This window comes from Numenius arquata, chromosome 23, assembly GCF_964106895.1.
Source record: "Numenius arquata chromosome 23, bNumArq3.hap1.1, whole genome shotgun sequence".
NCBI lineage: Eukaryota > Metazoa > Chordata > Aves > Charadriiformes > Scolopacidae > Numenius > Numenius arquata.
The window spans coordinates 336,397-360,059 of NC_133598.1; the positions used below are offsets into that span (position 1 = coordinate 336,397).

The 23,663-nt window shown below is 49.0% G+C and overlaps 3 protein-coding genes across 3 annotated transcripts; 2 read left to right on the forward strand and 1 right to left on the reverse strand.

Annotated features, from left to right (window-relative positions):
• Window positions 1-1,305: 1,305 nt before the first annotated feature.
• Window positions 1,306-3,888, forward strand: LOC141474879 (granzyme B-like). Its single transcript, XM_074162972.1, has 5 exons — window positions 1,306-1,470; window positions 1,878-2,019; window positions 2,410-2,551; window positions 2,668-2,928; window positions 3,451-3,888. Exons 1-5 carry the CDS (start codon window positions 1,413-1,415, stop codon window positions 3,628-3,630), a joined length of 783 nt encoding a protein of 260 aa, XP_074019073.1. The 5' UTR covers window positions 1,306-1,412; the 3' UTR covers window positions 3,631-3,888.
• A 4,639-nt stretch (window positions 3,889-8,527) lies between these two features.
• LOC141474930 (olfactory receptor 6B1-like) lies at window positions 8,528-9,490 on the reverse strand. The gene is given in 1 exon segment (XM_074163040.1): window positions 8,528-9,490. A coding segment is annotated over 1 exon segment (963 nt).
• Window positions 9,491-15,461: 5,971 nt separating this feature from the next.
• Window positions 15,462-23,457, forward strand: LOC141474846 (von Willebrand factor A domain-containing protein 5A-like). The gene is made up of 17 exons (XM_074162930.1): window positions 15,462-15,510; window positions 15,853-16,100; window positions 16,206-16,428; window positions 16,794-16,936; window positions 17,085-17,199; window positions 18,400-18,527; window positions 18,799-18,887; window positions 19,333-19,480; window positions 19,801-19,880; window positions 20,393-20,504; window positions 20,845-21,009; window positions 21,111-21,214; window positions 21,569-21,750; window positions 21,930-22,136; window positions 22,603-22,826; window positions 23,035-23,161; window positions 23,378-23,457. Exons 1-17 carry the CDS (start codon window positions 15,462-15,464, stop codon window positions 23,455-23,457), a joined length of 2,424 nt encoding a protein of 807 aa, XP_074019031.1.
• The last annotated feature ends 206 nt before the right edge of the window (window positions 23,458-23,663 follow it).

A 23,663-nucleotide genomic window follows, 5' to 3' on the forward strand; every position in this document is an offset into this window, starting at 1 on the left:
CTAATTACAGTATTATGCATGGGGGTGATCAGTGAGTGTCTTTACCTCAACTTTAGCAAGGCTTTTGACCTTGTCTCCAAGGATAGTCTTCTGTCTAGGTGAGGATGATCTGAGTGAGCAGACAACTGGATGGAAATAACAAATTGGATGATCAGACTCATGGTGGTGGTGCTTAATAGCTCATACTCTACCTGGAGACCTGTAACAGGCAGAGTACCATAGCTGTCTACAATGCGAAGAAGTTGAGGGAACTGGACTACTTCAAGCAGGAGAAGAGAAGGGCTTGGGGATGGCTAAGAGCAGCTTTCCAATACCTGCAAGGAACCACCAGGAAGATGGAACCAGGCTTGTCACAGCAGCAGCTGCTGGGAGCATGAGAGATAAAGATAATGATTAGACATTCATAAATACAGAATGAAATAAAAGAGGTTCAGGCTATGTGTAAGAAAAGACCTTTTCACCCTGAGAACCACAAAGCTGTTCTGAAGTCACAGCCCAGAGTTGCTCCATTCTCAGTGTCAGCGCCTTAAGTGCCTTCCTGGACCTGGAGGTTTGTCTCGCTAAGCTCATGGCCAAATTAGGGCTGGGGCAACTGATGGCTGTGTCCCTTCCCTCTAGTAACACAGGAGCCAGTGCTCCCAGGGAGGACTTCAGAGAGGCCTCAGTCAGGGATGCTCCCCTTCTCATGGGAGCTGCTTTGAAGAGGACACTCTGACTCTTGTCCCCACCTGAGCTCAAGCTGTTCCTCAGCCAAGCCTGTGCCTGGCCATGTAACCTGCTGATGATGGCCTGGGCCCATGCTTGACCTCAGACTTTCCTCATCGTTATGGACTTGTCTGACCATCTAGAACACTAGTGCTTGACGTGTTGACTGTCCAGTAAGTCCTGGGCCTTAGCTGATCTGCCAGGTGAATTCTGATATCTCAAGGGCACCTCTGATGGCAGTCTGCCCCTCTGATAAGAACCAGGACCTCTGTCTGGCCCAGTTCAGCTCTCAGTGTTCCTATCAGGGGTCAGGGAAAAAAGAAAAAAAAAAACAAAACCCAAAGAAAACCATATCTAGGAGCCAAGGAAGCTCTTGCCAAGGGTCTCCAATGAGATATGCACTCAAATGGAGATACCCCACTCCTCTCACTGCTGCCTGAGTACTGGGCACTCTGGGTACTCTGAAGAAGCTCAGATCTCTCCCACCTTTTTAGGAGATGGTGATAAAACCCAGAGATTGTGACGTGAACCACTCACCAAACCACAGATCAGGGTTTGTAAGAACAAAGGCAGCAAACGACATAAGCTGAAAGCGGGCTGAGGTTTCCTGTTCCAGCTCCAAACTTCAGATATATAGGTGGCCATTCTGTACCTGTCTCCTGCCTGGCCGTAACAACTGGTTTGGCTCTTCAGGACAGTGGCAGAAGATGCTGCTTCTCCTTCTGCTCACAAGTGCTCTTCCCCTTGTCCCATGGGCTGGGGCTGGTGAGTACAGAGAGATGGGGTTTAGGGGAGGAAATGCAGGGGCAGAAATGGCCACTGAGTAGGAAATATGTCTGGTACCTGCCTTCTCTTTTCTCATCTCTACTCTCTACACATACCTCTCAGAGGAGACTGTGCCTGAAGCTAATGATGCATTACAGGTGCTGGTGTAGTGCCCTTTGATAGCATTTTAGACATTCAGAGTCAGGTGTGGTCAGTCACCCCCAGAAAGTGTTGTTTTATTTTTCTCTCCATTGTGCACAAGCAATGCTTTGGACAGCCCCAGGAAGGAGAGTTACTGGCATCGCTGGCATATGACCTCAGAGGATGACCCTCTCCCCTCATCCACCTCTGAACTTGATGGGAAGTGGAGGCGTACGCGATATTAACACTTCTCATCTCTCTTCCAGGAAGGATCATTGGTGGGTCGGAAGTTAAGCCCCACTCCTGGCCCTACATGGCTCATTTATCAACTGGGAAGTCTAAATGTGGAGGATTCCTGATTCGCTCAGATGCAGTGCTCTCAGCAGCTCACTGTGTGGCTGGAAAAAAGTAAGGCCCATTCTTACTTGTATGTGGAATTTTTTCAAGTCTCTCACAATCATGAAGAGCTGCAGTCCTGCTCTGGGGTGAAAGAGCATTCTGTGTCTCCTCAGGCACAGCAGGACTCTCTCTGTGAGCCAAGACAGTCCCTGTGAGTCGCAGGAACTGTCTGCCAGGGGCTGTGTACCCCTGGGAACAGGAGACCTTGGCAGTTGTCTCCTGGTCCGTGCTTCCAACCATGTCCCAGAGCTACTTTTGGAGAAGAGAGATCAGCGTGTCCCATTCCCTGCTTCCCTTTTTTCTTCAGAATGGGACACCTCAGTCCTATGTCAGCATGGAGTAAGGGACCCCATGTGGCTGTGGTCAGTGCAGCTGGAACATGTTGCTGTTTTCTGGCAGAAACGTGACTGTCACTGTGACCCTGGGAGCTCACAATGTAGAAAAGAGGGAGCCGAGCCAGCAGAAGTTGCATGTTCGCCACTGGGTCATCCACCCCAAGTATTCAAAAGATACCTCAGAAAATGACATCATGCTGCTGAAGGTAAGCCATCACACATCCTGGCTGACCAAGGAATATCCCCTTCCTCATTTCCCGAACTCCTTAAACTTTTTCCCCTTCCTTTGCTGCTCTAGCCCCATGTTTTCTCTGCTTGACAGCTGAAGCCAAAGGCCAAGCGGACGAAGGAAGTCTCTTATATCTCCTTGTCAAGTGAAAATGAGCGTGTGAAACCAGGAACTAAATGCAAAGTGGCTGGCTGGGGCAGAACATCGAGAACAGGGGCTGTGAGTAGTGTGCTGAGGGACGTGGACCTGGAAGTGCAGTGTGACAATGTGTGTGAGGATCATCTCAGAAACTACTATCAGCAAAAGTCTATGATCTGTGCTGGTGATGAGAATGGCAAAAAAGCATTTTTCCAAGTAAGTGTTGTTTTGGGCTCCAAGCTGGGGATGAGCCTGGGACTAGACAGTCAGGTTGGTTCTCAGGTGGGGGACAAATGGGACCAAAATGAACTAGATTCTTAAGGATGATGTGTGGAGGCTCCTCTCAGAGGTCAGAAGCCCAACTGTCAGCAGCGTGTGCCTTCTTACATGCCTGGGGATATTCTATCCAGCACAACCACTGCTCCACCAGGCTGCAGATCTCGTGTAAATCCTTCGCTATATCCTCCTGACACACTGGGATGGCTCGGATATTTCCACATGTCTAAAGTAGGACTAGATTCTTCTTTTCAGGGATGTGAAGGCAGTTTTTCAGTCGCAGACAGAGATCATCTTAGAGGAGTAGGCAGCTACAATGGCCTACAGTGCTGGTTCTGGAGGGAAATGGTCAAACGAGAAGGTTCTTCATGCAGGGCGAGGCAAGAAGGCCAGTTTCTTCCTCAGGGCAGGGGTAGCTGTGCTGTGACATGTCTGACTCCTCCCACTCCTTTTACCTCACAGGGTGATTCTGGCGGCCCATTAGTCTGCAATGGGAAGGCTCATGGCATTGTTTCTTATAGAGAAAAAAATTCCATCTTCCCTGAAGTATTTACCAGAGTCTCCTATTTTGTACCATGGATACGTGAAGAGCTGAGGAAGTTTGCACTCCAAGACTTACCTGACCCTCCCTCCTCTGACTAAAATGCTCAGTGCCCTGTTTCCACAACGCATCAAGCATCTGCAGATGCTCAGTGGCTTCCAGGGGCAGCTGAAATGGAGTCAGAGATGCTCTCGTGGCCTATGTACAGGCTTCTGCGCTAAGGAATATCTCCGTAGCAAGGTAAAAACGCAGGTGACAAGTACACACAGTTCTCCATTACTCCCTTCCTCTCACTGCTGCCCAACAGTGCTACCTCCTGCTCTGCTTTGTGGCCACCAATAAAAGCATGCTGAAACTTGCCTGTGTGTGCAGCCTTCTTGGGAACAGGATTGAACACCTGAGGTCGAGAATACAGAGGCTATGGTAGAGATGGGTAACGAGCTGATACCAACAGGATATTGTGATCTTATTGTACAGGATGCCAAACAAAAGAAAGCTGTTCTGTGTTATTTCCCTTAGCTGCTGTTTATGGCATAAAGCATGATTAGTAAATTTGAGGGCAAAAGTCCACTGAAAGTTACTGAACAGAAAGGAGAAAACAATTAATTTTTTGAGTTCTAGAAGAGTTTTCTAAACTTCCTTTTGTATCATGGCAGAGATACAGACATTTCTGACATCCTGTTGGCAATTCTATGGCATGAATCCTTTCTTGCTAAGCAGACTATCTTTCAGAAGAAAATTCCCTGAGTGTGTTTACTTCTGTTATTCAAAAAGTAACTGGTGGATGACTTGTTTGAAGAGTATGTGGCAATAATGTTGCCTGGGCAACTGGTACCTTTTTAGATGTCCCAGGTTATTCCATTCATTTACAGTTGCTGCTCCAGAAGGTATATGGTACATGGGTTGGGTGGTATGTAACCCAAACCATGATAATTACTCTGATACCCTGAAACACTTCTATTTAAGTAATTTTTGAAACTCAGAAGGGCAATTCCATTCAGATGTTCCAGTATGTTCAGGTTGCCTTGCAGTTCCTACTGTAGAGGATCTGAATCTTGTGCCCCTGCACCATATCTACTAGCCCTGTTCATGTTGTAGTCCAGAGCATCTGAAGTTGCACAAGATGCCAGTAAAAGAGAGCTCTTCACTTGGAAGTCAGAATGCCTTTCCTGTCCCCTAGGTGATCCAGCACTAAAATTAAGGAAAAGACACCAGGTCTCTCAACCATGAAGGTGTCAGACACAAGTATGGTTATGACAGCAACATGTTTCTTCTCCTGTTCCAAAATCCATTGATCAGGAGCAGTGTTGTTTGACAGATGTACAGAACAGTCACCATCACATGAGTTGTGTCACCTGATAATCTTTTCCCCTCCCAGGTTCTTCCCCTTTATCACTGGCTGCCACTCTCAAATAAAATTCCCACCTTTGCTTACCCTTTCCTCATCAGCCTTGGTTTTTCTACATTTAAAGACTTCTTTGATATTTATGACATGGTTGCTCTGGTAATTTCTACGTTGTTGATTAGTTCTGTTAAGTTCATACTCCCATTTGTTACCAATTCCCATGTTGCTGTTTTGTTAGCGATGCCCTGAGTCAGGCCAGGCTATATACACATTATAGCCCTTTTTGCTGTCTGCAATGACTTCTAATTACTCTTGTTCTTGTCTTCTTAGTGTAAGCCAGGAATGGCCATCTGTACACATATCCTAACGTCTATTTTTAGATGTCTATACTGGTACTGAATCAGGTGCTGAATCCAATCACTGATGTCAGATAAGATTATTTCAATCCCAGTTTCCTAAAGCTTAAATAAGATGGGTTCCAGCAAGCATGACATGAATTGCTAAAACCTACAAATGTCACAAATTGGACACTAGTTCCCTCATTTCTTTATCAGGGGAAAAAAAAAAAAACAAACCAAAACCAAAACCATCTTATTTCAGAAAATGTCTAGCATTCTTCCCATATTCACTTTCTGGATTATAGGAGTACCCTATGTATAACCAATACACTTTATCCATTGATAAAGTGCTGGCTCTTCAGGACAGTGGCAGAAGATGCTGCTGGAGAGCAGCCCTGAGGGGTAGGACTTGGGAGTGTTAGTAGATAAGACGCTCAACATGAGCTGGCAATGTGCACTGCTAGCCCAGAAACACCAGACTGCTATGACTTTTCAAATATAATGGAAAATGGCTTAACAACTTCATCCACCAGTTCCCTTACAATGCGCAGATGGATTTCATAAGGTCCCATGGACTTTTGTACCTTCAGGTTCCCTGGATGCTCATACCTAAATGGTATCTTAGATGGTCAGGTACCTTAGATGGTCAAATACCTCCAGAGATGGTGATTCTACCACTTTCCCGGGCAGCCTGTTTGATAACCCTTTGATAACTGTGAAGAAATATTTCCTAATATCCATCCTAAACCTCCCCTGGCACAACTTGAGGCTGTTTCCTCTTGTCTTATCGCCTGTTCCTTGGGACAAGAGACCAACCCCCACCTCGCTACACCCTCCTTTCAGGTAGTTGTAGAGAGTGAGAAGGTGTCCCCTCAGCCTCCTATTCTCCAGACTGAACACCCCCAGCTCCCTCAGCTGCTCCTCATAAGACTTGTGCTCCAGAGCCTTCGACAGCTCCATTGCCCTTCTCTGGACACCCTCCAACACCTCAATGCCTTTCCTGTAGTGAGGGCCCCAAACTGGACACAGTATTTGAGGTGGGGCCTCACCAGTGCCCAGTACAGGGGGACAATCGCTGCCCCAGTGCTGCTGGTGACACTGTTCCTGATACAGGCCAGGATACTATTGGCCTTCTTGGCTACCTGGGCACACTGCTGGCTTGTGTTCCACTGGCTGCTGACCAACACCCCCAGGTCCTTTTCTGCCAGGTATCTCTCCTGCTACTCTTCCCCAAGCCTGGAGTGCTGCATGGGGTTGTTGTGCCTCAAGTGCAGGACCCTTCACTTGGCCTTGTTGAACCTCATCCCATTGGCCTCGGCCCATCCATCCAGCCTTTCCAGATCCCTCTGCAAAGCCTTTCTACCCTCAAGCAGATCAACCCTCCCACCCAACTTGGTGCTGTCTGCAAACTTACTGAGGGCATACTCAATCCCCTTGTCTAGATCATTGAGAAAAAGATTTAAGTAAACCAGCCCCAATATCAAGCGCTGGGGAACACCACTCGCGACTGGCCACAAATTGGATTTAACTCCATTCACCACCACTCTCTGGGCCTGGCCTCTAGCCAGTTTTTTACCCAGCAAAGAGCACTCCCATCCAAGCTATGAGCAGCCAGCTTCTCCAGAAGAATGCTGTAGGAAATGGTTTCAAAGGCTTTACTGAAGTCCATGTAGACAACGTCCACAGCCTTTTCCTCATCCACTAGATGCTTAGATGAGTCCTAGCCCCCAGGTGAAAAAAGCTTCAAGAAGACTACCCTAAGTCTTATGGGGTTTAAATACCAATTTCAAGCACATATTGTGGCAAAGTGTAAGTTTGCACATCTTCAGAAATGTCATCTTTGGAGAATCAGCAAAGGTCTTGTTACGTAGAAAGGACGACTTCCTCACTGAACTCTGTAGAATCCTATGGTCATAATTTTCAATCATCACAAAATATATGAGGGGAATTATCCTAGCAATTTATCCTTCTTAAACATCTAAATAAAATTGCTGCAGCGAATTTATTTAAATAGTGATCTTAGAAAGGGTGAGTCAGTCCATCCTGCCTGCACTGAAATTTCATGAAAGGTCAAAGAAGTCAGCAGTTTGTGCAAATTTCTCTTCACTGATTCTTGAAGACTGCTAGGGTGACAATCTGTGGCTTAGCTATCTAAATCATTGACACAAAGTGTTAGAGAATGTTAAAATCTCAGGCTAATTGCTGAAAAGCATTTGTAGTTACCCACATGAAAGGCATGGGTGTCTTTCTGAGGAAAAAAGTTTGACAGTTCTCTTTCTTTAGACATCTTTGCATCCCAAAATATTAATGAAGAACTGACTCCATGATTGTGGTTCACCTGCTCAAACTTTGATATTAACAAAGCAGGTGCTTTCCCCTGAGTTCTTTCTGTTAATTCAGATGGCTACTACATTGCACAATGCCCCAAATCATACAAGGGCCTAAGCTAGTCAATTATCAAGTCAACCTAGGCAATTGTTTCAGAGGTTGACAATCTCATACAGTGTCTACACCTAGAAGAGATTAATCCCAGCCAAAATTTATATTTTACCTTTCAAGGTGTTTTTAATTGTTTGTGTGTCCCTGTTGGCAGCAATGTCTTTTATTTGCTTCCTTACAAAATCACCTTATAAGAGGATGTTGAGTAAGGCATCTCTGTAGAACTCGCATTCACATTTGCCACCAGTGTTGAGTCTAGAAGAGAAAACTTATGAAGTAAATTCACATGAATGGCTGAAAACAGCTGAGATGACAATTACAAATAAATATGAATATGAAATGTCTAAAAACACATCATCAATTAAGAATTACTTACAGCTATGCAATCAACTGTGTAGCCTTCACATTCACTGAGACAATTATAGTCAGTTACACTAAAACAGAGATTAAATTGCTACCTCTGAATTAGATCCATTCCTCTGAACTACCTTTAGTTGCCTATAAAAAATTACTCTTTAAATCTAAATTATTCACCTCAGAATCAACTGTCCTCAGCAACTCTTTTAAAGTGAAATGGGCCATTCTTCAGAGGAGTGGGATTACAATCAGCCGATTTGCAGAATCACTAGTTAGACATTGAAATCTGAACTAGTCACCCAAGGAACTGGTACAATTCATAAAGAGAGACGACCCTTTTCCAGAGAAAAATGTCTCATCCTCACTTGGCAATTAAGGTAACCTTCAGATTAACTAACTTTATAGTCAAAAAGTCTAGGGTAAGTAGCACAGGCTCTGAGGGCTAAAAATTACGAGGAGAATCTTCCCTCAAATATTGTAAGTTATTTTCTTTCATTGTCTTCTAGGGGAAGAAAATGGTTAAAACTTTCTAACCTTTAGGAAATATTCGCATTTATTGATGACTTTACTCAGAGCATCCTTCACCTCTCTATTTCTCAGACTGTAGATGATTGGGTTGAGGAGTGGAGTCACAACAGTGTAGAAAACTGAGAAGAATTTATTCAGTGCTTTTAGAGTCCTAGTTTTTGGCAGGATGTAAACAATGAGTAAGCATCCATAAAAAACTGTAATAACAATGAGGTGGGAAAAGCAGGTGGAAAAAGCTTTTTGCATCCCAGTGGTGGAAGACATTCTCAGGAGAGTGGTGATGATACATGTGTAAGACACCAGGGTTAGTAGGAAAAGGGGCAGTGCACATACTGATGAGAGGATGAACACCAACATTTCAGTCAGGCTGGTATCACAGCAGGAGAGTTTTATCACTGGAGTGAAATCACAAAAGAAATGATCAATAAACTTGGGACCACAAAAGGAATGTTAGGAAATCAGGAAACAGCTTATGGCCATAACAAGGAAACCGTTCACCCAAGACCAAGCCACAAGCTGCAGACAACATCTGCTGTTCATGACAGCTCTGTAGTGAAGGGGTTTGCATACTGCTAAATACCGATCATAGGACATCACTGATAAGAGAAAGCTTTCAGTGACTGCTAGGGAACCAAAGAAATAAAGTTATGTGCTACAGCCTCCAACATAAATGGTCTTATCCCCAGTCAGAAAGCTGGACAACATCCTGGGCAGGATGGTAGAGCTGTAGCAGGTCTCCAAGCAGGACATGTTGCACAGGAAGAAGTACATGGGTTTGTGGAGGTGCTGATCAGCCACGACCAAAACAAAAATGAGGATGTTGCAAATCACAGTCACCATGTAGATCACCAAGAAAAGGAGGAAGAGAAAAGATTGCATTTCTGGGATATTCCCAAATTCCAGGAGCAGAAAAGTTGTGATGACTGTTTTATGTCCACATTCTCCATTTTCCATGTATCAAGCCAAGAGGAAATGCATCACAGCCTGGAATAAAGCATCAAGAACTACATTTAATTATTGATCTATCAGCACCAACTAATTACAAAAGAAAGATGTTATTGTTAACATTGCATGGTTGTATTGTTTATTTTCTTTTTAAGCAGTTCTTGAACAATCTCCAGATAACAATTTATGAGAGAGATTATTGGATATTTTTAATTTTGTCTTATGAAAACTTAGCAGACTGCTAAGGCTATCAGTAGAATTTCTGCCCTTGTTAGCCTAAATATACTGTACAAATGGGAAGTGAAAAAATACCCAAGGAAATTCGGTATTCAGTTACACTACGGTGAATATCTAACAGATAGCATGCGTGTTTGTCTACCTATTAATTCTTCCTGCTGTAATTTCCTTCATATCCATTGTCCATCCTAATATTTTCATCCTGGACCAATCTTAGAGGATAAAAGAGAGTTATAAAATAAACTTTTCTGATTTAACCAAAATTAATGATTTAGCTCTTAGAAATGTGATTTCAGCCTAGTTTGATATGATGTACCTGCACTTGAAGTGCCTTTGCTCTGTAGCTGAATCAGGTCTTCCGGTGCATAACCCTTGTCCAGGTGGCTGTGGCTCTGCTCTGCCTGCCTGTGTCCTGCCTAAAGATAAGCCTCCATCTGGAACCGGTATGAGATGGGTCAGTTGTCCCTCTGTTTATTTTACCTGCTGAAATAAAAAGTGTCCCTTGGCATTACTGCATTTGGGAATTTACCATTAACAACCCACAATACCTCATATGTTTTGTAGATTTTTCAGACTATGACACAACTGGAACAGGATGAAAACAGAATTTTCAATTTGAAAGAAGTTTTTTACATAGTTTTCTTATTTGCCTTTATAATTTATTTTCTTTGTTACTTTGGTTCCCATTATCAGTCAAAAGTGCAAGAAACTGCTTATTTTTGTGTGACTATTATTTACATTAAAATTATTTATTTTTCCTAAGCTGTGTTCTATAGATGTTGTACTGGATCTGGCTGGGATAGAGTTAGCTTTCTCCACAGCAGCCCTCACAATGCTGTGCTTTGTAGCTAGAACTGTGTTGATAACACACCAGCGTTTGGGCTACTGCTGAGCAGTGCTCGCACAGCATCAAGGCTGAACGTCCCACACCTTCCTCCTCCCTCCCCGAAGGCCAGTAGGCTGGGGGTGGGCTGGGAGAAGTCACAGCCAGCACAGCTGACCCAGTCTGACCAAAGGGATATTCCATGCTGTATGACATCATGCTCGGCAGCCAAAGCTAAGAAAAAAGGAGGAGGAAAGGGGAGCATTCGTTATTAAGGTGTTTGCCCTGCCGAGCATTCAGTATGTGTACTGAGGTCCTGCTTCCCAGGAAGGGGCTGGACACCGCCTGCTGATGGGAAGTAGAGCATAAATCTTTTTTCTGTTGTTTCCTTTGCTTCTGTGCGCAACTTTTCCTTTTTCTTTATTAAACTGCCTTTACCTTGACCCACGAGTTCTTCATCTTGTTTTTTCCTCTTGTCCCACTGAGGAGGGAGAATGATAGAGTGGCTTTGGTGGGCTGTTGCGTCAAGAGGCAGAATAGGTTTGGCAGAAAATAACCCCCCTTGCGTTCTAACACTCCTCACTGAGGTGGGAGGCTAGGGGCAGCTAGGTTTAAATTCTGAGTGTTGCCCAATTCACCACTATCAGTCCAGTCACGTTTAATATATTAAACTATCACGATTCTGGATACAATAAAAGTGGACTGCACCTTCAGTCTAGTCATGCTCACGAACTAGCATGGCCACACTCTAGTGTTTGGTCGCGTTCAATGAGAAACCGAAATGGCTAGCTACTTAAGTAGTGCAGTTTATTTAAGCAACAGATATAAAGGTTCTTATGGTTTGCGAGTGATAAATATGCTGTCTGCAAAGCATGTGCAAGTAAAAATATTGCTAATGGTACAAAGCACGCGACAAAGTTCCAAACAATACAGCCTGGCTATAAATGGAACAGGTAACCCTCTAGAGAGATTTCTAAGTTTCCCAAGGAAGCACTCGGTATAGTCTAAGTCTTACCCGAAGGCATCCCTATGGGGAAGAAGAAAGGCTCAGCCTGTCAACTGGTCCCATGACTCAAAGGCAATCTGTGACGGGGTCCTCCCTGACTTGTTCACGATGGTGTCTTCCCTAGTGTCCCCCCTTTCTTGGGCTATTTTTATACTATTTTTTACCTTCAATGTGGAGTTTGAGTGACTCTAGTCATAAATACCTTTATTATGATTGGTGTAAAATTCTCTCGCCTTGCATTTAAAGGTATATTTCACAAAAAATTCAGGGCGCAGACTCAAGGAGGAGTGGTCGCATCTTGGAGGCAGGCAGCCTTCGGGCTGGAGGTGTGTTTTGGTATTATTCAAAATTTGACAGACTGTTGGCTCAGGGTGGCAAGCATGCTGCTTATGAGTTCCATAGGATCACCTCGTTCCCATATCTGCTGTGTAATCACAGAGCTTGGCCATGGAATCTTCACTCCACTCCATCCTCGGTGTTGCTTTGCAAGCAATATTGTTCAGGGAGTCATAGATGTAGCAGATTCCTCGCATACCAGCTGCCGCTGTGTTCCGCCCTGGAAGTGTTTCGATTTTATACCTTTCCTTAATGTGTGAACAATGCTATATTTTTAATATAATTTTATTGTAGGAATTATTCCACGTGGGCAACCAGCCAAGGTCAACCCACCACAGATGTCTATGTTTTAACTGTATATATACATGTATTTTACACATTGACAACTGGATTTTACCTCTTAAAACAGACCAGAACAGACCAGAGCCTTCAAACTCACATCAATTATGTTTAGCTCTAGCTAATTGCTGAATCTCCACACGTGCCCTTATTCATTAATATTTCTGTGCATTGTTATTGAAAGCAGAAAAAATAAGAATGGTCATGGACAGAATAAAATCATAACAAGAACCGTTTTTTTTAAGAAAAAAAAAAAAGTATGTAGAAAGTGGGACTTAAAGAAAATGAGCCTGCTCCAGTTCAGCTAAGTTAAGCAGTTTAGATGGCTGAGACCAAGGTCAGCTCCTTTGCTGATAAGAGCTGCTGTTGAGGGGACTGATATCCTCCAGAGATGCTCAGAAGAGAGATACTGGAGGTCCAGCACCACCAAACCATCCACAGCCACCAAGTGGTCTCCATCAAGAATCAGTGAGAACCTTCAGGTGTGTATCCCAGCTGGACAGAAGTATTGGGAAGGTGAAGGTTGGCTAAAAGATCAGCAGTTCCACATTTGGGGCACTTTTTGACCAAGTGTGCCACTTACTCATCACCTGTGGCAAGGTAGGGAAGATCTGAGAGGCAGGAAAGTGTGCCCTAACTGCTCAGATGGAGCCTCTACACCTGGGACTCATTTGCCTACTTATAAGCATCAGGTCTATTAGAGACAACATGGGGTGTTCCACCAGTTCTTGAGGGCAGCCATGGCCCACATCTACCAGCAGTACATAAATGACATTTCACCCACTTCCTCAAAGAACTTGATGTCCATGGGTGTAGTGAGACTAATGAGACTGGATGCACTGCAGCAGAATTTGAACAAAGGCAGGTAGAACTGTCTGTGCTGATCGAGGCTGTCATACTGCCAGCACAGCCCTTGGAGCAGTCTTGTCTGAGAATTGCTCCAATCCTGAGAGGCAGATTGAAGGAAGCTGCCCAGATTTGCTGGAGAAGTGAGAGTTGAGTGCTATGCACACTCCCGGTGTGTGACAGCCAGGGTGTGCTCGGGGAGCAACATGTCTGAAGTGAAATGCAATTTGGCCCCTTGAGTGCCTAGAGACCACCACTGAGGTGGGTTGTCTCAATCAAGGGCTGGCTGCCAGGGAAGCAGAAGCATGGGCTGGCTCATGTGAGGGAGGTGGAGACGAAGCTTCCCAATCCAGCAGATGAGAGGACACACACATGTCAAAAATAGGTATATAAATTTGAGCTTGTGTGCAAAGTCTCCCCCAGCTGGCCCGTATGTTGGTTTTGCTTCTTTGCAATCCAACACCTAATTAACAGCCTGGCACTAATCCGTGTATGGCCCTGAGCCCAGCTTGCAGATCTGCAGCCAGTGCTGCAGGCCTGGCAGGGGGACAGGTTCCTGGAGGGACGAGTGCCACCTCCTCACGCACCCAGAAGGCATTGCCCTGGTTGCAGGGCCCCTTGGCAGCAGCAGCCCATTGCACCAGACGTGAGGGCAGAGCAGAAGGGCGGGCAGTAGGGGGAGGCTTGGCAGACTCCCTTTGGCCAGGAGCAGACCCGCTGAGACCTTTGCGGCCCCTTCCTTGGCTGTGCCTGGAGCATCCTGCGCTGGTGAGGGCTGCTGCCCCCAGCCCAGCGGCATCCCGCGGCGCAGTTTGCAGATGCTCCCACCCACTCACAGAACCACAGAATCGCAGAGTATTCATGGTTGGAAGGGACCTTTGAGATCATCGAGTCACCGCTCACAGCTTTGGCTTCCGAGGTGGGGCAGGGGGCCCAGGGACCCCCGTCAGATCCCCTCCACCGGGGGTGCCCACTCTTCCCTTCTCATTCCACAGCCTCCCAGGACACCCAGCAGCCAGGGTGCCTGCTGTCCCCACCATCGCCCAGGAACCAGGCGCCCGGGTGCTTGGGAGGAGGTTTGAGCGATCCCAGTGGGGATCCCGGTGTCTCCACCCCCCTGGCCCCGCCTCCCCGCCTTCCCGGCCATCTGACTCTCTGCCTGCCCCTCCGCCTCTCTCGCCATCGCATTGCCATCCCTCTGCTTGCGTAGCCCCGCATCTTCCTGCCTCCGGAGGATCTCTTGCTCTCTCTCTCCAGCCCTCCCCCTTCTGTTCCCATATCTCATCCCTCTGCCCCTTCCTTTGTCTCCCCCTTCCTCTTCCATCTCTCCCTACGTCCACCTGATTGTCCCTGCTGACGCTGGCCTTGATTCTGGTGAGTGCCTTCTTGTTTGTTCTTCACTTGTTCACTGGGGAGAGCTTGCCCCTATTCGGTCCATCCCTCTGTCCATCCCTCACCCCTACTCCCCTGAGGACTTACACCCTATTTGCTCTGTCTGTCTGACCACCCTGTCAGCACGATGGCGGGGTGGGGATTTTTCTGGTGCTCCCCACCCTGTCACCCCAGAGTGAAATTGAGGCAAATGTGTCTGAACCAGAGAGATTTATGTGGATGGGTTTGGGGTGGAGGGCGGAGCCTTTGACCTCCTGGCACTTGGCTAGAAGACAGCCAGATATCACTTGAACTACACCCCCACCCCAGCCCCCAGCCCTCCAGTGCCTTTCTGGGTTTTGCTCTGCATGGAATACCTGTCCCTGGCCTCATTTCTCTCTCCATCATGTTCCCCTTATTACCTGGACTTTCAATCTGCCCTCACAAGCTGCTCCCTGAACATATCCTCACATTTGCTATTTCTTGTGGAGCTACAGTGACACAATACTGTTAGTGATGGGTACCTGCTCATCTTTTCTAAAATGGACCCCTCCACCTGTCCATCCATCCATTTCAACAAAAATTCTAATGTCTCTCTATTTGTCCACCTATCCATCCATCCATCTGTCCCAAAATGGACCTTGTCTGCCGATCTATCCATCCAGCCATGGATGGAGAGCCATGTATTGTTCATCCCAATACAGTCCCATCCATCCATCCATCCATCCATCCATCCACTCTTGCTTTCACACCTTCTTCCCTTCATCTTCCTTTGCTGTCTCTCGGTTCTCTTCAAGATTCTCCCATGGTGGGGGTGGGGTGCAGACCTCGTCAACACATGAACACGAACTTCTGAACCCCTGGGTTTGCCCTGCCTGTACAGGGTGGGTTGGGACTTCCTACACAGCTACATATGTAGGATGGGAAATGACAAGGAATCTTCACGAATTAGGGGCTGCCTGGTGGTTTCTGTGGATCTCTCCACTTACAGGAGGACCCTTCTTGTCTGCAGGTCTCCAGAAATGTGGCGTCAGAGCTTTGGACTTCTAGGAAAATCCTACGCCTATGACAGTGAGCTGGGGATCAGGCAGCTGAGGGACATTTTGGGGATGGGAATGTTCCCAAGGGGGGACAAAGAAAGGAGAACAGTAGGCAGCTGTAGGGGGAAACCAAGATGACACTGGTCAAGAGTTCTACAGGAAACAGGTGGGGAACAGAGGTATGGGGGGAAAGGGAAGCTGGGGGAGAGGGAGGCAGACACTGTTTGCTGGCAGGCTCACACTAGACCCTCAGTAATGTTGGTCACCTAGTCTTGGTTTCCAGAGTGGGAGCAGCCCCATACTTGAAGCAGCCCCAACCACCTCCTTGTGTTGTTCATGTGTGCTGAGGGACAGGTTGCATCTCTCTCAACAGCAACAGGATCCTGTTTGCTGGGGAAGTGGCTGCACATACCCCTGTACACAGTGCCTCTGTGTAGTGCTGTGGTGGATGTTGCTATCCAGGATTATGTGGTTGACGTGGCCGCCGAACTTATCTACCAAAACAAGAGGCAGATCTCCACAGAAGTCCTCTTCGTCTTCCCCCTGGGCCCCAACATGGCCATTTACTCCTTCCAGGCCCGCAGTGAGGATGCCAAGGTCCAGGCCATGCTGCGGGATGAGGTATCGGCATCCAGGGACAAATGGGTGAACCATCACAGGGGCATGCGATAAGCAGCCCATGGCCTGCCTGGTGATCAGCTTTCTGTCCCTCCCCTTCCCACTCAGGTCCAGCAGCTGCATGAGGCTACAGGGGGCTGGGAGAATCTGGAATACCTTCTGGATCAGTCTCAGTACCTGGGCGAGGTGTTTGCTTGTCCCCTGGGCACCCTGTCCCCTGGCAGGGAAGTGGTCGTGACCTTGCGCTATGTCCAAGAGCTGCCACGGGAGCCAGATGGAGCAGCCCATTTTGTGCTGCCACGCACACTGCATCCCTACACAGACTTGCATGGTGAGTCGCCCCACAAGGAACCTGCCCTCCTAGTCACACACCCCACAGAAGGACCACAAACTCCCCATGTAATTTAACTTGATGCAACTTCCCTTGGCACCCACAGGGGCATCCACATTTTCCCCTCATGCAGCCCCCAGACAGATCCACAAATTCTTCCTTGTGCCCCATGAGGGGATCCACACCTCATGCGCACATTTCCCATAAACAGACTCATGGACCCCTCCATACACCTTACTGACAGCCCCGAATTCTCTCCATATATGTCCTATATATGGGTGCTAAATCCTGCCCCTCTCCCCCCACACATCCCAACCCCACAGGAAGAGCCTTTGCCCTCCCCAGTGCCTTGCTTCTCCTTGCAGCCTGGGGTTGTCGCACTAGCAAGCTGCACTACAGCCTGCTGCTCACCGCTAGCCTGCAGTCACCCCGGGGAGTGGTCAATGTCCAGGCTAACTTCGCCCTCACCCCTTTGATCTACACTGCCCAGGACCGCAGCACTGCACAGGTATGCCCTCCTGAGTGCCAGGATCCTGGGGGGAGCTGGGGAGGGGTGTCACCACTGAGAAAAAAGGGGCTGCACAGTGCCTGTGCTCCTGGCCAAATGCTGGCTCTGGTCCCCTTCTCCTGTGTATGACCAGGCACCCCTTCTCCAGGTCTCATTGGCTGGTGGGCCCCCAAGTCATCATGATTTGGAGCTGCTGGTGTATTATGGAGACCCTACTGCAGTCAGTGCTGCAGTGGAGAAGGGAGACCCTGAGGCCCCTCCAGGTGAGTGCAGCTGGGGAGGGAACATGAAGGCACTTCTGGGTTGCATGAGGCATGGGGGCACAGGGAGACACTGGGGGTTCTGGGAGGCAAGATATCATTGGACACTGGTACAGGAATGGGAGGCATTCAGATGGGATAGTTTGGGTCCTGGTGCTCTGGGTGGGGTGTTGGGGACACTGTGATGAGGTATCATCAGCGGGATGCATACAGGAAGTTCTGTGTTAGGGCTCACTGGGTAGCTGTACTGGAGGCACTGAGTTGGAACACATGGAGCACTGGGGTGTGCAATTGGTGGAGAGTACAGTAGGGTATTGAGGTACCGGTGTGGGGCATCACAGGCTCCGGAATGGTGGAAGCTGAAAGCACAATGAGAATCAGAACCAGGAGGAAGAGGGGGGTCCCTATCTGGTTTTCATCCCACTTGTCCCGGTTTGAAGTAAAACCGAACCAATTTTCTGTTCTGTAACTTTACATCCTAGCTAGGCCTCCTCTAACTCTCTGAAATTAACGGCATATTGTGGAGAAAACTGCTCGTTCTCAGAATGATAAGACCAATGTTTGTGCTCCATGCCAAGGAACGATATGCAGGGAGGCCCTTGCTTATACTTATTGCTATAACAACCAAGGTCAGCCCATTTCGTTATTTGCCCCCTTAGAGGGTCGGAAACGGAAAAAACGTAGAGGGGTCACATCAGTGGGGAGGAGTGGACAGGACAGGTGACCCAAACCTGACCAACTGGGGTATTCCATCCCATCTGCCCCATGCTCAGTATAAAGGCTGAGGGATCAAAGGGTCAGTCTCCTTCCTGCGATGGCTGACGTCCAGAGAGGACTCTGTCTGTTCATCTGCCTTTGATCCCGATCTGTGTGTTCCTGACTCCAGAGCTGGAATCCAGTTCCCATTCGTCACTGAGTCCAGTCTGGGACTTCCCCAGTGCCTGACGGTGACGTGACTGTCATCCTGGGAGCTTGATACAGTTTTGTATATATTGTATCTATTTCATTATTTTCTTCTTTATTTTTATTTTAATATTAATTCTTCATTAAAGTAGTTTAGTTCATTCTAAACTTCTGAATCTCTTTATCTCTTTCTCCTCCTCTCTCCTCTTTTAGGGGGGAGAAGGGGGGGGAAGGGCCATCTGTCGGTCCGGTTTTGGTAAATTCAGCCGAAACCACGACACCACCCCATACCTCCTCCAGGCTCCCTCCTTGGTGACCCTGTGGTGTTGGTGATGCTGGCACCCAGCATTCCTGAGACAGTGATTGGGCAGCACCAGTATGGAGAGTTCATCTTCCTCCTGGACACCACTTTCCTTGAGCATGCACAGGTACTCCTTCGGAGCAGAAGCAGGATGGGGTGGAGGAGCAGGTTGAGGGTGAGCAGGCCAGGGCAGGCATTTACAGAAGGACAAAGATGTGAGGGGGGACTGGTGGGGCCTGAAATGGTCCTGAAATACCTCATGTGCCCAGGGGACTTCAGGTCACTGGCTCAGATCATCCAGGGGACCCCAGAGGCTTTAGGAGGACCAGACTATGGGCAAAGCTATCTGTACTCTTCACATCTGCCTCCCAAGACCTGTCTGTGGTGTTTTTCCACAGGACTCCCTGCTCTTTTTTCTCAAAAGCCTACCCCTTGGCTGTTACTTCAACATCTACTGCTATGAAGAAAACTCTGTGGGCATCTACCCGTGAGCAAACATGCAGCAGGCTGAGTGCTATGGGGTTTGATTAGGTGCTGCAGGGTAGAGCTGGATACTGTGGGGCATGGCTGGGGGGCTGGAATGAGTGCTATGGGACAGGGTTAGATGCTGGAGGGCAGGTGTGCATGCTCTGAAATTGGCTGGTTGGTACGGGGCAAGGTTGGGTGCAGGAGGGCTTGACAACTACTGTAGGGCAGGGCTGCATGATGGAGACAGGATCTTTATGGCATTATGGGACAGCAGCTCTTGGGGTTCTGCTGAGCAGAGTCTTGTAGGAACTATTGAAGCCAGGTCTCTTCAAGAACTACTGTGGGGCAGGGACTTGCAGAGGACCCCAAGGCATAGCTGTGGGAAGTGCTATGGGACAGGGTCTCAGGAGCACTAGGGCCAGCACAGAGCAATGTGCTCTCCAACCACACTGTGCTCTCTGCAGGCAAAGTGTCGAATATACTCAGGACAACCTGACCGAGGCCATGCAGCGCATCCCCTCCATCAGCTCCAGTGTGGGTGACACAAACCTGCTAGAAACCCTCCGCTCAGTCTACAACAACACCCCCCGCCCCCGCGGCCATACGCGCCAGGTATCGCTGTAGGGGCATGGAGGGGTGAAGGGACTGGTGTCCCAGGGGAGAGAGAGGGCACAGGTGTGTGGGTAGAAGGAGCCACCCAAAGTACACAGTGGCCACAAGGGAACAAGAAGAATACTGTGGGGTGTGGGGGAATGGAGAAGTGGGTCTATATCTTTGGGGGGTTCTGCCCCTGAGTGGATATCTCTCCCTGGAGTACTCTGTCTACAGGGGGTCTCTCTCCTGGTCCCCTCTCACCATTTCAGGGGGCCTGCTCACCCCGTTTTGGGGTTTCTGTGCCAGGGCCCCCACCACTCATGTCCCCTGTCTTTCAGCTCTTCATCTTCATGACTGGACTACCCCCTGACAAGGAAGCCATTGCAGCTGAGGTCTGCCGTCACCGCAACAGCCACCGGTAATGGGGACGCTACCCCAGGTCCTCCAGTCACCCTTTGGTTGTCCAGTCATTTCTATCCCTGATAAGAGCCCCTGTTCACCAGTTCCTGTCCCAGTCCTTGGGCCCCTCCAGTGTCCCAAAGACCCTTCCCACCCTGTACAGCTCTCCAGTGCCAAGCTCCCATATGGGAGTCGTTGCTCACTACTCCCACAGCCAAAGCGCCCTTCACAGAGTGAACAGGAAGACTGAGGCACAGGGCTTGTACACCCTGATGTGTCCCCAAGCTCTGACCCAGCCCCACTAGGCCCCCCAGCTCTGCCCCACATCCCAACTCTCCTCTCCCAGCTCCCTGACTAATGCCAGTTCTAACCCCAGTTCCTCACTCCCTGCTCTTCTTCGTGCCCCCATGTTCTGCACCCCAGCTTTCTTCTCCCAGATTTATCTCCAGCCTGTGTCCTCCAGCTCTATCCCACATCCTTGCACCCACCTCTGGATTTCATTTCTAACACCTTTCCCTGCTTCCCCCATAGGTGTTTCTGCTTCTGCTTCTCTGAGGACAGTGCTGCCCTGGCTATGGCCCTTGCCAGGGAGACAGGGGGTGAAGCTGCCTACGTCTCCTCTGACAACAGTATGAGAGTTGTGGTAGGAGCCCTGGCAGGTCCCCCTCTCTTCCACAGGCACACTCACTTCCAAGTACCCCAGTTCCTGGACTGCCCACACAAACTGCCCTGTGTTCCAGCTGCCCCAGGAACCCAGGCCTTCAGGCTTCCCCTGACTTTACCCCACCACAGCATCCCACTGAGAACCCAGGTGTCCAGGCTTCTACCCCGCTGTAACCCACAGACCTTACTGCACCCGGGGACCCCAGTTGGCACGGGCTTTCCCACACATTCCACTGTCCCCCAGGAAACCCCAACACTGGGGGACATGGGCTGAACCCTGGTGGAGCTGCGATCTGTGGTGTCCTGCCCTCTGTCCCCAGGTGTTGAAGTGCCTGAAGCAGGCCCTCAAGCCAGCAGCTGAGGGAGTCTCTCTGAGCTGGACCCTGCCGCATGGCCTGGAGGTTGAGGTACCGGGGGACACCCCTCAGTTCATCTTTCAGGGTCAACACAGACTACTCTATGCTCAGATCCATGGACAGGCACAGGTGAGAGCTGGGACTACAGTCACCCCAGTTACTTCCCAATAGCCTCCCAGTAATCATCTTGTGTCCCCAGTAACCTCCAGTAGCTTCCCATGTGTTCCCAGGATATGACGGTGGCCAAGGGGGTCATGACCTTGCAGTACAGCCTGGATGGCCAGGATGTCACTCACAGCCTTGAATTCCCACTGTGCCCACAGGGAGATGGTCGGTGAGAGCCTGTCCTAAGGGAAGATGCATGTACCCTCCTAATTTCTAACATGGACTCCAGCTGAGAAGGGACCCAAATTGATTACACATTCCTACCTTCCACATACAATCCCAAACCCGAAGAGAACCCAGGTGTCCAAGCATGCTCTCCTCCCCTCCTTCGACCCCACAGGGGCAGGACCCAGAAACCTTGGCATTAATTCCAGGCAGACAAGGACCCAGGCGTCCAGGCTTTCCCTCTGTCCATCCTCACCCTTGAATGGAAAGAACCCAGGTGTCAAGGCTCTCTCTCTGTTCACCTTTCCCCTGCACGGAGACAAGCCAGGTGATCAGCCTCACCCCATTCTGTCCCCAGGCTGGCTGGGCATCGTCTGGCTGCAAGACACTTGCTGATGAGGTTGTTGCCAGAGGCTGTGAGTGGATCAGGGGATGAACCAAGGCATCGCGCAGTGGAAATCAGCCTCACTTCGGGGATCATCTGCCCCTTTACCAGCTACGTGGGGATTCGCACACCACAGAGGGTCACCTGGTACCAAAGTAAGGAAAGATACTTGTGGGAAAGAGCTGGTGGGGCAGCTCCATGGGGTGTTCTCCTTCCACTGGCACTGGAACCCCACCCACAGGGCACCGCCAGTTTCATGGGGTAGGCCCCATCACCACCAGGTGCTTCTTTCCCACATGCTTATTTAAGCCCCTTTTCCTGCTTGCTCTTACAGGGCCCCTGGCACTGCTGCCACCCCGCCAGTCACTCATCCCCTGCCAAATTGTTGAGCTTCGTGGCTCCCATAAAGTCTCTTCCTGCTATCCTGTGAGCATCTGGGTCCCACCTGGCTGGCTGACAGCAATGCGTGCCTCATGGCTTGCCCTCTGTCAAGTCACCCATGGCATTGCTGCCCTGCCCCAGCGGGGGGCTTGCTCAAAAGGTATGGAGTCTTGACCCAGATGGGAGATGTAGGGATAATCTAATGTCTTATAGAAGGGTTATGTTGCCATGTCTTGCCCATGGCATGGGAACCAATGAATTTTGCCTTTAACCCTTCCCTTAGTTATCCTTAAACCTGCAATTCCTTCAGCAACTATGAGACCCAGCTCAAGGACATCCAGGGACAGGACAGGGATCATAAATACACATTTGGATAAAATGTGTTGGGGGCGTATCAAGAGAAGTCTTGGGACATGGCTGGGAAGGAACGCCTGGAGAAGAGGCAATGATCAGGGTTGGAGACGAGTTAGAGGTATCCAGAAAGGGCTGCAGATTGGTCTGCTTTTGGGACATGCAGGAAGGAGCCGAGACTGCAGATATCTGCCTGAAGAAGAGCAGAGCTAATGTTCTGGAGCATTATTACACAGTGATTTTCCCAACCCTTCTGTTCACATCCCCTCCCACAGCATGTAAACCACCACCACCATCTATTTCTTCTCTCAAGTATGTGGATCCCGTAGAATTTGTTTTGTGCTCTTCAATTTGTGGGAGATGGTACACCGAAGCCATTGCTGAGTGCCAGGAGCTGGTGGCCCTGCAGAATGCAGATGGCTCCTGGGCCCTTACCTCAGGACTGGCCTCTGTGCTGGAAGTCGATGAGAATGAACTCAAGAGAAAGATGCCTGGTGAGGTAAGGGGAAAACCACTTACAGTGGCAGTGTGTCATCCTGGGGAAGTGGGTACCCCTTGGCTGGTGGCAACACTGACATCCAAAGGGCAGCCAGAGAGGAATGAAGGGATCAGAAACCAGAAACCACAAAGGAAGGCATGGGAAACAGTGAGGGGGCAGGGAGGATGCTCAGCACTGCATGCTAGTCTGAGTCATTGTTCTCCCACAGGTCATGGAGCCAAGTATCTGGGCCACAGTGCTGGCTGTGACCTGGCTGCACAGACACGACAAGTGTTACCGAGACATCTGTGAATTGCTGGAGGCCAAGGCTGTGACCTGGTTGTGCGGCCAAGCTGGTGAGTCTTGAGGATCCTTTTCCTGCTGATCCACACAGCACAGCCTCCTCCCTTATCTCTCTAGTGGGAGCTGACTCACCCCTTTCCAGGACCACAATTTCCTGGGGGCGAAGTGTGGAGGAGGTGAAGGAGTCCTGTGTCCCCATTTTCCTTTCCATCTGTGGACTCTCTCTCCCACCTGACTTCCCTAGTGTCCCTGTCTCTCCCTGACTGCAGTGTCTCAGCTGGACAAGTGCCTGGAGGCAGCCAACACCCTCTTTGGGAGCAGCGTGAAGCCAAGTGTCTTCAGGCTCTGAGCTCAACACGTGCATTGTGCTACAGAGCAGCAGCAGCAGCAGCAGCAGAGCTACAAAGGGCCAGAAAATATATCCTAAATTCACCTACCGTGCTGGGATACTACCATTGCTACCAGCTGGGGTCTTATATTACAGATGAATTCTCACTACTTATGTCTTATACTAGTTGGGCTGAACATGTATCATGCTGAACTCCTCAAGAGAAA

Excerpts from the sequence above, each read along its gene's own strand:
- LOC141474879 (XM_074162972.1), top strand. The coding sequence starts at position 1,413 with ATGCTGCTTCTCCTTCTGCTCACAAGTGCTCTTCCCCTTGTCCCATGG. Across the intron at positions 2,020-2,409 it reads CACTGTGTGGCTGGAAAAAA|AAACGTGACTGTCACTGTGA; the intron begins GTAAGGCCCATT and ends GTTTTCTGGCAG. Across the intron at positions 2,552-2,667 it reads ATGACATCATGCTGCTGAAG|CTGAAGCCAAAGGCCAAGCG; the intron begins GTAAGCCATCAC and ends TCTGCTTGACAG.
- LOC141474846 (XM_074162930.1), top strand. The coding sequence starts at position 15,462 with ATGTGGCGTCAGAGCTTTGGACTTCTAGGAAAATCCTACGCCTATGAC. Across the intron at positions 15,511-15,852 it reads AAAATCCTACGCCTATGACA|CAACAGGATCCTGTTTGCTG; the intron begins GTGAGCTGGGGA and ends CTCTCTCAACAG. Across the intron at positions 16,937-17,084 it reads AGGACCGCAGCACTGCACAG|GTCTCATTGGCTGGTGGGCC; the intron begins GTATGCCCTCCT and ends CCCCTTCTCCAG.